At 46.4% G+C, this 12,735-nt stretch overlaps 2 protein-coding genes across 5 annotated transcripts; one reads left to right on the top strand and one right to left on the bottom strand.

Annotated features, from left to right (window-relative positions):
* Window positions 1-2,958: 2,958 nt before the first annotated feature.
* On the bottom strand, window positions 2,959-3,339 carry LOC308510715 (histone H2B type 1-C/E/F/G/I; the record flags this gene model as incomplete). The annotated part of the gene is made up of 1 exon (XM_081080438.1): window positions 2,959-3,339. The coding sequence occupies one exon, from the start codon at window positions 3,337-3,339 to the stop codon at window positions 2,959-2,961; it is 381 nt and encodes a 126-aa protein (XP_080936564.1).
* Window positions 3,340-3,620: 281 nt separating this feature from the next.
* Window positions 3,621-12,121, top strand: LOC308510695 (histone H2A type 1). 4 transcript variants are annotated; one of them, XR_013995399.1, is made up of 3 exons: window positions 3,621-4,195; window positions 6,656-6,782; window positions 8,464-9,280. XR_013995399.1 is itself a non-coding variant. In XM_081080405.1 (2 exons), the coding sequence occupies exon 1, from the start codon at window positions 3,682-3,684 to the stop codon at window positions 4,072-4,074; it is 393 nt and encodes a 130-aa protein (XP_080936531.1). In that variant the 5' UTR covers window positions 3,621-3,681; the 3' UTR covers window positions 4,075-4,082; window positions 8,464-9,281. The 4 variants fall into 4 exon arrangements, 1 of the variants encoding a protein (XP_080936531.1); XR_013995397.1 differs by lacking the exons at window positions 6,656-6,782; window positions 8,464-9,280 and adding an exon at window positions 11,508-12,121; XR_013995398.1 differs by lacking the exon at window positions 6,656-6,782.
* The last annotated feature ends 614 nt before the right edge of the window (window positions 12,122-12,735 follow it).

The following is a 12,735-nucleotide window of genomic DNA, read 5'->3' as shown; positions in this document are numbered from 1 at the left end:
TGTAAAGGAGAAGCTCCCTCCTGCTCAACAAGGTGTATGTGATTTTTTTTCCCCTATAAAATGACATACCATAAATTAGTTTTTAAATTGTTTAAAATAAGGGAGTAGTTCTGCTATGTTTCTTATTAATCTGTTAACCTGTTAACATGTTACCTGTTAACTAAGACTGTTAAACTTGCTCTTTTTCTCCAGGTTACAATTTGAAGAGCACATGTAAAGCATCAGAATTCTGATTTTTGAGTTTATTTTTAAATGATGTTTTCCAGTCTCTAAGCCATTTAAATTTTAAGTTCACATAATTTATTAATTTCCTGCTGAAGTAAACAATTTGCTCAAAATTATTTGTACTCATAAAACAAAATATTCTCAGTCCTTGGGCAAGTCAGAAGAGCTAATTGTGGAAATGGAAAATTCAAAGCAGGTAAAAACAGCCACAGAATTAAGTATGGCCAGTTAAAGAAAAAAGACATGATTAAAATCAGAGAGCCCTCAGGAGCGTCATCCTAGAGAGTAAGTAAATTCTGACACCCTTCTAAGATTGCTGTAGCCTCTAAATAAACTCGGTAAGGTACAGAAACTCTTCAATGCTTGTGTCACACAAGCATTGGAAGCCTTCTCTTCTGACTCAGCAGTCTGATTTATTATGACATGTTTCTTCTCTCTCCTCTCTAACCTTACTTAAAGGACCCGAAGGGAAAATAATTTGGAATTGTTGAATCAAACTTTAGAGGCTTCTAGCAATTAAAGGGACACTGCATGCTGGAGGACTTGTTTCCTGTTTTCTTTCTTGTCCCAGGTCCCTTCTTAGGCCTAACAAGTTAAGAAAACCATAGGTGCCAAAATGGCCTTGCTGGGACGGAAAACCAAGATATCTAACCTAGAGTCAATAATACCTGATCTGAGTTTCAACCTCTCCCAGAAGTTGGAATTTCCTGGTCAGCACTAGTGAGGATAATTTGATGAGAGCCCCTGCCTTCCCCCAGTGGAAGATGTCCTCGCCTGAAATAATCCACTCTTTCAACTTTCTTAGTGCCACCCTATCTGCCTATGAAACCCTCCCAATTAACACAACTCATTGGAGCCCCTTCCAGCTGCTTGATGGGACTCTCGCTGCCCCACTCATGAATTTCTTAAAGCTAACTAGATCTTCTGATTTATTCGGTTGAATTTTGTTTTTTAACGATGTCAAAAGTTATTATATGCGGCCATTTCATGTTTGTATTTTCTTTGAGGCCTGCGTGCTATTTTTGCAGATGTGAGGGTTCAGAACAAGCCACCCCAAAATGTCTCTGTGGTGATTGTTTTGAGCTAAGGGCAACTTTAGCCAGGGTCTCAAAAAACTAAACTTCTGCTTCACTACCCCCCCACCCCATTACCTAGAAGAATTTGAATTCGGGGACTTGCCCATAATAAGAGATTAAGAGATTATCAGAGATAACCTTTTTGACCACCTAAGTGGCAGAGCAAGTTTGTATTTACTAAGTATCTGATTTTACCATGCTGCAATGACCCTTTGAAGCTGCCAATGGACCTTACCTCACCCATAGCTCAGGATGTCTATGTACCCATGTTTCCCTTTCTATCTCCCTACCTCTCCTGTATGTGGTGTCTCTGAGTCTCTCATGTGTGCGGGGTTCCCATACATATGTGTGCATTAATTTTGATCATTTTTGCTTCCTAATCTGTCTCATATCTATTTGATTATTACACCAGTCAGAAAGACCTTGTCAGACACTGACAACTATTTGGACTCATAATTTATGAGGAAACATGGAAAAAGATAGTGTTGAAAAGAGGCGAGACTTTGCTGTTTAGTTGCAGGAACCCACAGCATACAAACACAAAACACCAAACACAGTGGATCCCACCAAAGACCAGAAGGACACCAATTTCCTGATCCTGTGTTCTCAGATGCCAGAAATGATCATAATCCAAACTGAAACCAACAAAGATTAACAAATGACCCAGATTCCAGATTCCCTGTTCTGTCACCAGTTTCTCTTATGATCTCACCATCCAGTCCACAGACCGTGCCCCATAGACAGTAATCAGAGTAAGAACCAAAATACGAAACTTGGGCAGGAATAGAGTTTGGCCTGTAAGGGGAAAGGACAGCTGTACAGGACGCTCTAAACCCGCAGGCTGGACAAGTAGGTTAGTAGGTCACGCATTCCTATCGATTGCTATGGTTAGACTGTTATGTCTTAGTGGTATCTTCAGAAATGGCCAAGGGGTTCATGATTAGCCTGCGCTTCATTTGTGAAGAGAAACGTGCAGTGGAATTACTTCACTCAAGAAACGCAAAACCATAAGTTATACAAAAGGGGGAGATGGGGTGTGTCAGGCTGGCAGTGACAGCACATTTACTGGGTGGACTGACTAGCTTTCTTAGGAGAGAGGTCAGCTTGCGTTGGACCTTCAGTATTAGAGCAGGCTCACATGGGCACAGGAAAAATCCTTAGTTGGCCTGATACCATGAGGCAAGCACCAGCCTTGGTACTGCTAGCCTGGTTGGGCCTGGGCCGCACCTCTTCCCAAGCAGCGATTCCAAAGCTGAATGGAGACCCAGTGTCACACAGGCCTTAGTATTCCTCCCAAGAGACAGAACCTATGGAGTTAATACAGTCTTTTACCTCATTTTAAAAATCAGCAATTTTGCATAGTTCTCCATGTTAACAGAATATACCTCCTTCTTGCATGCTGTTCGAGTGCCTGAGACTTCGGTACAAAACGAGCAAATTCTCTTCCTTAAGATTTTGTCTGGGGCAAACAAAGACCCCACGAGCATAGTGGATCCCCAGCCTACAACCAGCCTCCAGCTATAGGAACTCGCCCTTTTGATATTCAACAGTAAACCCACCTCCATCACGCAAAAAGAAGTGCCTGATTACAGCTCTGTTGTGAAACTGTGGGTGGCTCTGAAAAGAGCCTTTGGGTTAAAGAGTGCTGCCCAGGCACTCACTTGGAGCTGGTGTACTTGGTGACGGCCTTGGTGCCCTCGGACACGGCGTGCTTGGCCAGCTCCCCGGGCAGCAGCAGGCGCACGGCCGTCTGGATCTCCCGGGACGTGATGGTCGAGCGCTTGTTGTAATGCGCCAGGCGCGACGCCTCGCCCGCGATGCGCTCGAAGATGTCGTTGACGAACGAGTTCATGATGCCCATGGCCTTGGACGAGATGCCCGTGTCCGGGTGCACCTGCTTCAGCACCTTGTACACGTACACCGAGTAGCTCTCCTTGCGGCTGCGCTTGCGCTTCTTGCCATCCTTCTTCTGCGCCTTGGTCACCGCCTTCTTGGAGCCCTTCTTCGGGGCGGGCGCAGATTTAGCTGGTTCCGGCATCTTGAAATTCTCAAAACACCTAGAAAGAAGATGGAGCTGAAGACCGGATCTCTGCTACTTATAGGGGCTTTATGCTAATGAAGGATGCAGAGACCCTTTTAGTTCATTGGAAGGTGAATGCCAAATCTGTCATCAATGGGCCGAACTATGCAAATTAGGTATGGAAATGACGGCCTTCTATTGGCTACTTGAATGAGTATGTCACTAGCCAATCAGTCAGCCTGATTTACTCCCCAGGAACTGCCTATAAAAGAAGCGATGCTCTGCCTACTCCCGTGGTGGAGGTTTTCGGGGTTGAGTACTTTAAATTTGTCTCGGGGCGCTTACATTCTTCTTTTAGCAATGTCTGGACGAGGTAAACAAGGCGGCAAGGCCCGCGCCAAAGCAAAATCTCGTTCTTCTCGCGCCGGGCTCCAGTTCCCCGTGGGCCGCGTGCACCGGCTGCTCCGCAAGGGCAACTACGCCGAGCGGGTCGGGGCCGGCGCGCCCGTGTACCTGGCGGCCGTGCTGGAGTACCTGACGGCCGAGATCCTGGAGCTGGCGGGCAACGCGGCCCGCGACAACAAGAAGACGCGCATCATCCCGCGCCACCTGCAGCTGGCCATCCGCAACGACGAGGAGCTCAACAAGCTGCTGGGCAAGGTCACCATCGCGCAGGGCGGCGTCCTGCCCAACATCCAGGCCGTGCTGCTGCCCAAGAAGACCGAGAGCCACCACAAGGCCAAGGGCAAGTGATTTGACTGGTATGTGAGCTTCCGGAAAAACTGTAAAACCCAAAGGCTCTTTTCAGAGCCCCCCCAACACTTCAAAGGAAGAGCTAATACCACTTTAGATTTAAAGGAAATAAAATACGAAGGTAAGCCAATTTTTTTCTAAGATACGGTGACATAAGTTACGTGTCCGGTAAGAGCACCTGGGTGTGAACTCAAGCAGCCTCTAGAAAATGAGTGAAGGGTCTGATGTGATCGTGTTTAGAAAAGGCCTCAGGAAGCGGGTTAATAACGCGTTTTTGCACACCAGTCTGGCTCTGGTTCTGAATGGGTTAACTGCCGAGCTATTCTGGAGTCTAAACTGCAGATTGGTGTGCAATTTTCTTGGATTATCTGGAAAGTAGACTGACAGCCGGCATCCTAACATCCTGCCGTATCCCCTGAGGCTGTTAACACTCACAGAACCGTCTGAAATTTAACCCGAGCCTTGAAAGAAGCCAATGAAAAGTCGATATTTTGATTCTAGGCATGGATGGCAGTTCCAGTTTATAACTTCTGGTACAGTTTTAACTGACGTGTTGGGGAAGGGAGGTGTATCCTGCCTGACGTACAAGAACCGCAAACAAACGTTAATAGATTATTTTAAGATTAAGAGGCTCTGGCCTGTTAAACGCAGCTGGAAAAGGAATAGACTAGGGCCCGAGGCCTCCCCAAAACGGCTGCTGGCAGGTATCTGGTAACTTAGCTGCACCAACCCCATTACGTGACGATCTGGGACGGCGCAGAAATCCTTAGGCTCCTATTCCCTAGTGTTGAATTTTATCAAGATTTTGTTACAGTTGAGCATCCTTCCCGCCAACCCCGATTGCCACTGAACCCAGCGCCAACACTTCGGGGGTGAGCTTGGCTGGCCTGGTGCCGAAGCTCTCCCCGCCCTCGATGTCTGCTGTGTGCTTTTCCTTTTTTTTTTTTTTTATTTACTTTTTATTATTATTATTTTTTTGCTTTTTCTTCTGAAGTTAGAACACGGGGTGCTCAAGATAATGGCCGACACCCACTAACCTCTTACTGTCAGGACAGTTCCTGAGCGTCCAGCATAGGAATTCATTTAACCCGACACTTAACGTTACCCCATCTTAGAGTTGAGGCCACAGGAACCCGAGTGAAGCAACTTGCCTGAGCTCCACCGTCAAGACAGGCCTTCTAACTGCTGGCTAGTCTGTAACCCTGCTCCCTAAGAGATTGTTGCGGGAATAATGCAACCTGTAAAAAGTGCACATTAAGAGTTAACTTTGAGCACATTCCAGTGTTAACTAATTGCATCCTAAACGCTGAAGTAAGGGAAGAAGGGGAGTTCTCCCAGAATCAACATAAAGGAAGGGAAGTAGATCTCAACACTGTTAGCACTATAAATCCAGAAAAAAGCCAATCACTTTTTTGCTTTAGTGTGTGACAAGTGAAACAAGGGACAGGTGGCGAGATGGCTGGGTAAAGAAAGACCTGTTGGACTCACAATAAACTTGTGAGGAAAGGAGTTAGAAAGACAGTGAATTTTCTCTCAAGGTTCCATTTAAAAAAGTTTCCATTTGATTACTTAGTAGCAAATGGTACATTGTGTTGTTAATCTTGTTTATTTCATCTTCAGGACCCAAAGATCAAGGACCCCAGCTAGTTACATTGTTGATGGCCAGCCTAGGCCCAGCCTGCAATAAACACTTGAGAGAATTCTCTAGAGGGCAGTAAGCTCAGCAACTTCAACTGGTTCCCACCCCTTGAGCAGGTCTCTATCTACCAGGGTGCTGGGAGGACCATTTCAACTGGGACAAAGTGAGGAGAACTGAAGGCCCAGGCACCAGGGACAAAAAGCTGATTTATTACTAAGATGGAGGCGCAGGCAGAATCACCTGGTTTTATGGGGCTTTCCACACAAGCACATCAGCTTGACACATTGCCAATTATAAAGTCCCTTTATACATTTCCAAGGACTGTGCAGCAGTACCCTTTCTTTTACTCCATCATCCACTTGGCTTCATGTTTTTCTGTATTACTTGAACTCTTTTCTTGCAATATAAGTTTTATAATCAGTTGTAAAAAAATACGCATTTTAGGAGTAGAATTAGGTTAACTTGTAAGGGTTTGTCATCTGTTAATCTTAAATCATAATTCTAAATGTAAATATTCCTGTGTAATAATGCACATGTATTATTAGGAGGTGTTAGGAATTTAATTGAGGCTTCCCATGCATACTGAAATTGAAAATAAGGGCTCAGCTAGCCCCAGAATTCTTTCCTATTTTATTCCAATACCTTAATATTGTGTTTTAAAACTAAGATTAGCATCAGATCTACTCAAAGACAGCCATCGCCTATATTTACACCTTGAAAACCATACTCTTAATAATAGGGAAATTTATGAAAAAACAAGTATAACCATTCTAACTCCACGAGATATTGGAATATGACCTGTGGCCTTCAAAACAGGTGAAGTCTCCGGCATGGAATCACTGTAGTCCTATGAAAAGCAGAATTGCAGTGGTTTGAGTTGTAGTTTGGGCAGAGAGAGCCGACATGCCTTAGGACTAGGGACTTCATGCACATTACTCACAGTTGCAGCTGTTCTGGAAGAATGCAAGTGTGCCGAGTGAGCTTCAGACTCTGTTACGAGTTGTTTGCCAGTCGGAGCGGAAAACCTTTACCATGTTCGTCAGCTCGCAGGGACACCAGGCAGTGGCAGGTGAGAAACAAGACTGCTAACCTTCCTCGTAGGTAGTTAACCTGTGCTTCACAGCAGCAAAGAGATCCCATTTCTTATCGAAACCAGTAAGACTCAGGACGGCTGAGAATGAGAGGAATTAATTGTCACTGTTGTATAAACTTGAGAAACTGTTCCTGGCAACACTGATTAAAATTGATTAGTAGACACTTGGCCTTTTGTCTAACACGGTAATATTAGATTAAGTAAATGAAAAAGGAAAAAAGTAGACACTGGAAGACGGTGTGTACCATCTAGAAACAGGCCCACTGCGGTTGTGTGAGCCTTTATAAACATCTGTATGGAAAGTGTTAAAATGAGCATGTATCCAGTTTCTAACTTAAAGCATAGGAATAAAACAAAAAGTAACCTCCCTCTGCCCACCTCTCACGCCAATCTTTAACAATTATTCTGTTTAGAGTCTTCAAAATAGTCAGATTTTATGACCAGATTTCTCGTCTGCCTCTGTCCATTATGCCCTTCCACAATGTAGGGGCCTGGTCTGTCTAATCACTGTGACATCCCAGCCTCTAGCAGGGAGCCTGGCACCTTGCGGGCACGCATCTCTAGGGAATGAGCCAGGGAAGGGGTGTGGCCTGAAAGCCCTGGGACCTCACACATGGTTATGGGAGTTTGTGTACGCATCAAAGTCTGCCCGCTAACAGTTGCTCATACATCACTACCCATCCTCCACATCTACAGGAATGCAGGGCAGTTTGGGGAAAGCCCCAGTTGCTTTCCACACCCTACCTTTCCAGGTCTCTTCACTAACTCCTCCAAAGCCATACAGTCACCCTCAGGAAGCCCTTAATTCCTGAGGGCCTGCTGGCTGCTGGCTGACATGCACAAAACAGTCCTCTTGATATGCAGCAGGAGCTCTGCCCATGGATGTTTGCTTTAAATTGTGGAAAGGGGTCATTTCTGCACAGAAATGGAACGATCACTAAGCTGCAGGGACTGGAGTTTGTCCCTTGGGTGTGTGCCATTGTAGCCACCAGTCCATCTTAAATTCCAGTCGCTAAGTTTGGAGGTAGATACGTGACTGGTTGGTTCTAGAGATGCTCTGTCCAAAACAGAAGCCACTACCCATGTGTGACATCTTCAATATAAATAAAAGAATTAAAAATCCGGGACCACATTTCAAGTTGTTGGTGGCTGCATATTGGACAGCAAAGATGCAGGACATACCTGTTGTCAAGAAAGTGCTATTAGCAGTACTGAGCTAGGTCCTTGCCCCTGTGGGTTATCATGTTCAGGTGCACTCAGCCAGCTTCCTCCAGGTGGCGTCTGATAAAACATGGGAGGTTTTATCAGTTAAAACATTAAATTGCAATCTCAGATACACAACACATAACTGCTTTATTATCCATATGCCCTGAAATACTGCATGAGACATACTGTACTAGGACAAAAATGGTTTATTGGAAATGCCTACATAACGGAGCATCCTGTGTTTTTATTTGCCAAATCTGGCGACCTTATCTGCAGAGCAGAATCAGACCATCTTCCCTGGGAAGCTGGGTCCTCTCATCACCTAGGTTTTTATGTAAGGAACTGAGAAGCTAACTCACGAGGAAATGGGTTTGTACGTTTTCTGCTCGTATTCAGGAAGGCTGAGAAAGAATTTCCCAAATATACTTACTTGGGTGTCTTCTATGCTTAGGTGTCAAATGCTTGTCACTGCAGAGATGCCCGAATCCGAGTGTCCGTCAGACTCGCCAGTGCTCAGAAATAAATAAATGGGTGGCACCAAGTTCTGACATCACTGACCGACTCTGCACCTGCAAACTTTTCCTATTGAAAACTTGCTCTGGTCTAATTACTTTGTGTACCTGTGTGCCCTGGGGATAAGGAGAGTAAAGGGGAGAGAAAGTATTACTGAGGGGAAGCAGCGCTCTGTCGTCCAAAAATGTGTCTAGGTTTTTTGAATGAGCAATGCATTCGGAGGGTTCAAACAAACCAACAAGGTGTGCATGGAGAATGTCCTCTTCCACTGGACCAGCCCACTGTTCCCTAGGCCATCTGCGTTGTTCATTCATGCAGGTGTGAGACAAGAAGTGAGCGCCCTACCCCGCACCCCCACCCCCCTGCATTCAGTGTCTTGGAGAACTTTCCAGACTGATGCAGGGGATTCCTGTACTGTCGCCGGTGGTGTTCTGTGTGGCCACATCGCAGTTTATGTAACCTGCCCCCTGTTGGGAGGCAGTGGAGACAACTCTGCAATGGTCAGCCCTGATTTCCAGCCAGTTGAAAGTGTTCTCATATTCTGCTGCGACGGTGGAAAGAACAGAAATTGAAGTCCCTCGTGGGTGGGACTCAAAGTTTCTGCCCCTTAAAAACGATGTGGCCTCACCCAAGGCAGTGCCATTGGATCCGTTTCCTTGTCTGGGAAATGCGGGTAACGGAAGAAAAGATCACTCGTCTGAATTGTTTGGAGCTGTAAAGAACAGCACAAATAAAATTAGTTCATTTTCAACACCATTTCTTGTGTGAGTTACGCATACTATATTGTAATAGGAGCAGATTCCCCAAGCGCCGGCCTAGCACCAGGAAAGGGAAGATGGTGCCAAGCGGGAGGAGGACAGTTGCACTGACCTCTCGGGACGCCTCCCTGGTAAATGGCTGCTGCGGCCCTCACACAGGGCTTGGGAAGCAGGGCCCACCACTCGCACTGGGGGTTGGTTTTGAAGGTCTCTGCTCTCCGTGAAATCTGGGTGTTGGAGGCGGGGCCCGCTTGGCTCTCCGCAGGGCACCCCGTCACCCATGGGCATGTGTATAGGAGACACTGGGACACCTGAATCCATGGAGGGGGTGTAGGAGACAGACAACGCCTCAGCCTTACCACATACCTGCAATAAGTGTGCGTCTGCCTACCGAGCGTCTGTGTGTGCGCGTGTGCGTGCAGCCCAGACATGCAGCGATGTCCCTTCTGGAACAGTGCGTTTGGGTTCCAGCTGTGCCCAGAGCCTGACTGAGGGACTCACCTGCCACTCCCAAAAATCAGGCTTTTCACCTTGTCACCCAGGGTGGCATGCGGGGTCTCAGCTCCCACTCCCCACACAAGAACACAGGATATGGTGAGGCCAAAAAGGAACACCCACGGAGCCATAGGTAGGGAAGTCACACCACTCTAGTCTCGCTGGAGGCTGGATTCACACAACATACGACCTGCTGTCCGCTTTTCTACCAACCGACCGACTCTCCTCGCTAGCTGCAATCCGCGCTTGCTAGCTCAGCCACCATCTTCTCGCTAACCCCCATTCTCTGCTAGCGTAGCCATGGCAGTTATATTAGTGGCCAATGGCTCACTGGTTACAGCTGACGGCCAACTAGCCACAGCTGATGGTCATCCAATCACAGTTGATGGCCATTTACTACCTGAGCCAGCACCTTTCTATGTGAGGTCGAGAGCCTGGAAACTGCTCTCTGGGGTTCTGTCCCCACACACCTGTAAAATGAAATAGCACATCCCAGAGTTTTTAAAACCAGTCAGGTGAGCTGGCACATAACAAAGCAATTTATCTCCGTCTCTCTGTCTGTCTCTCTCTCTCCCTGTCTGTCTCTCCCTCTCATGCCCACACATGTTGGATCACACTGTTGTGCTATTTCCGCATGTAAAAGGGTCCTGTCTCCACTCCCGATGACTCCGATGCGTCAGGGCTGATTTGAGTCCACACTCTGGTGGTCTGCACCTCCGCACCACCCCACCACCCCCCATCCTTCTGTATTGTTTCCCATCTACTGTGTTTTCATATCTGCTTTCCAAATGTTATGAGGAAGCTTAGAACACTCGTCAAGCGGATACTCACACGCCCCACCCCTCACTTGCTTCATGCTTTTGCTCAAATGTCACCTACTCCATGAGGCCCTCCCTGACCATCCTCCTACTCCCAAAGCGGGAGACATGCCTTCGGGGGAAGGGGCCATGGGCTGGTCCACGATGATGCTGCGAGTGTGTGCTGTCAGCACAGCGTGGCTAGAAATGCCATGAGCACATCGAGGACCAGCAGGGATGTTTATTTAACCAAGGGCCCCAGGGACTTCTTCTGGGTTGCCTGGCAATGAACTGGGAACAATGCTGCTTCTCTCCCTGTGGGAGGATCAACCAATGTTCCCTGGTGCTGGGAGGCTGGCATTCAGAGCCGACACCCACACAGAAACTGTTTCTCCTCATTCAAGTCTGCTGTCAGGCTTTGTCTATGAAAAGGAACCACATAGGCGGTGGGTCCCCCCTCTGGGGCACAGCCTCTCTGTGCTTGAGCCTGTCCCCTTCCCGGGCACATGGCTCTGAGGGCTGCATGAGGACAGACTCATCCGCTGCCTCTGCCCATGAGTTGCAGCAGGAACAAGTGACACCGTGCTTGCTGACAAGACAGACAGAAGCCACAGCAGGAAGACCTGTCAGGAGGAGTTAAATGACCTCTAATGTGGTAGTGAGTGTAAAGGAGTGGATATACGTTTGCAGTAAGGGGCCAGTTCCTAACTTCTTAATCATCATTCTGATCACCTTGTGTCTCATCTTCTCACATGCTCTTGCTGAAAGCTACAAACCACTAATTAGCTCTTTCTGTAACTTTCCATTTGTCCCTTTGAATACTCCCAATTTTATGCCCATCTTTTCCCCACCATCTGTCTTTCCTCTCCATCAAGCATCAAGTGTTTTTTAAGGGGCACTTGCAAACAGTATCTTTCTTGTTTTCACAATAGGTGGTCAGTGTTGAAATATGTGGAGACCCTACTGTGGCTTGGCTCCGCGGACACCAGGCGGAACTTGGTGGTGCTGGAAGGTGGTGATGGAGTCAGAGCCATGCCGCCTGGCTCCATCCTCAGGCCCCACTACTGGGATTCCACTGCGGCTCAGAAGCTGGGCCTCAGAGTCAGAACAATAGCTATGCGCGGGAAGATGCTGTGAGACTATGCAAATTCTGCTAGAATTCGGAGCCAATGATGTGAGCGTCCACCTGTGGGGTTTATCTGCAACAAGGAAGAGTTGTTCCTTCTCTTTGTGTGTTTACATATTTACATATTCATGGCTGTACGTTGTATTCTGTGAGTTAAAATGCAATATTACCAATTCTTATTTGTTGCTCAAAAGGTACCAGCTTTGGCCATTAGTAGCCCCTGGAGACTGGCTTGCATGTTTTCTTCACCAGTTTCCATCTTTTTAAAACATCTTATGTCCTAGCACCACCGGATAGTCCAAGCCCTTTGTGTTTTCCCTGCTCCAGACTTGGAATCAGCCATTTCTCCAAGAAGCCCTGGATCCTTCCATTGGATAATAATGCTTAAAAACCATTAAAGATGGTATGTCATGTGTGTCGTATGCTGCTAGAGTGTCACTGCTTGTAGGCGTTCGCCGCTGACAGAGAAAGGAACCGTGTGCGTCTGTTAACTCACACATACATCTATGTCTTGCTAGGAGTATAACTGCACATATATTTAAAAATGTAACTTTATATTAATACTTCTGATTCTAATCCAACATCACAAGGTTAGTTTTAGCCAAATACTAATTTTTCCACCTTTGGGAACACTGGCTCTCATTTCTGACAACATATTTACTGCTTTGTTCAATTCCACTTGACACATAACTAGTTTTAGAGTTGTTAACTCAAATCCATGAGAGAACCACTTTTATTAGATTACAATCTTTATAGATCATTACTTTTGTTTTAGCCCTACAGTATGCAATCAAGATACAGGTTTCCACGGTTACTTGAGTTAATTTTTATCTTCCTCCATTCCTTCAGTGTTATTATGTTATTAATATGTTTTAGTTCATTTGTTAGTGCTTATATTCCATTTTGGGTTCTCCCATTCCTATGGCTGTTTGTTTATTTTGCTTACATAGGCAACATTACTATAGTAGTAAGAGTGAGAGTTATACAAAAATACAGAGTCAGAGAACTGCCACTCCCTCCTCACTCCTGCTACT

Source organism: Rhinolophus hipposideros, assembly GCF_964194185.1.
Source record: "Rhinolophus hipposideros genome assembly, chromosome: 19".
NCBI lineage: Eukaryota > Metazoa > Chordata > Mammalia > Chiroptera > Rhinolophidae > Rhinolophus > Rhinolophus hipposideros.
Note: the sequence above shows the minus strand (reverse complement) of the source record. Positions and strands in the feature narration are given on the sequence as shown.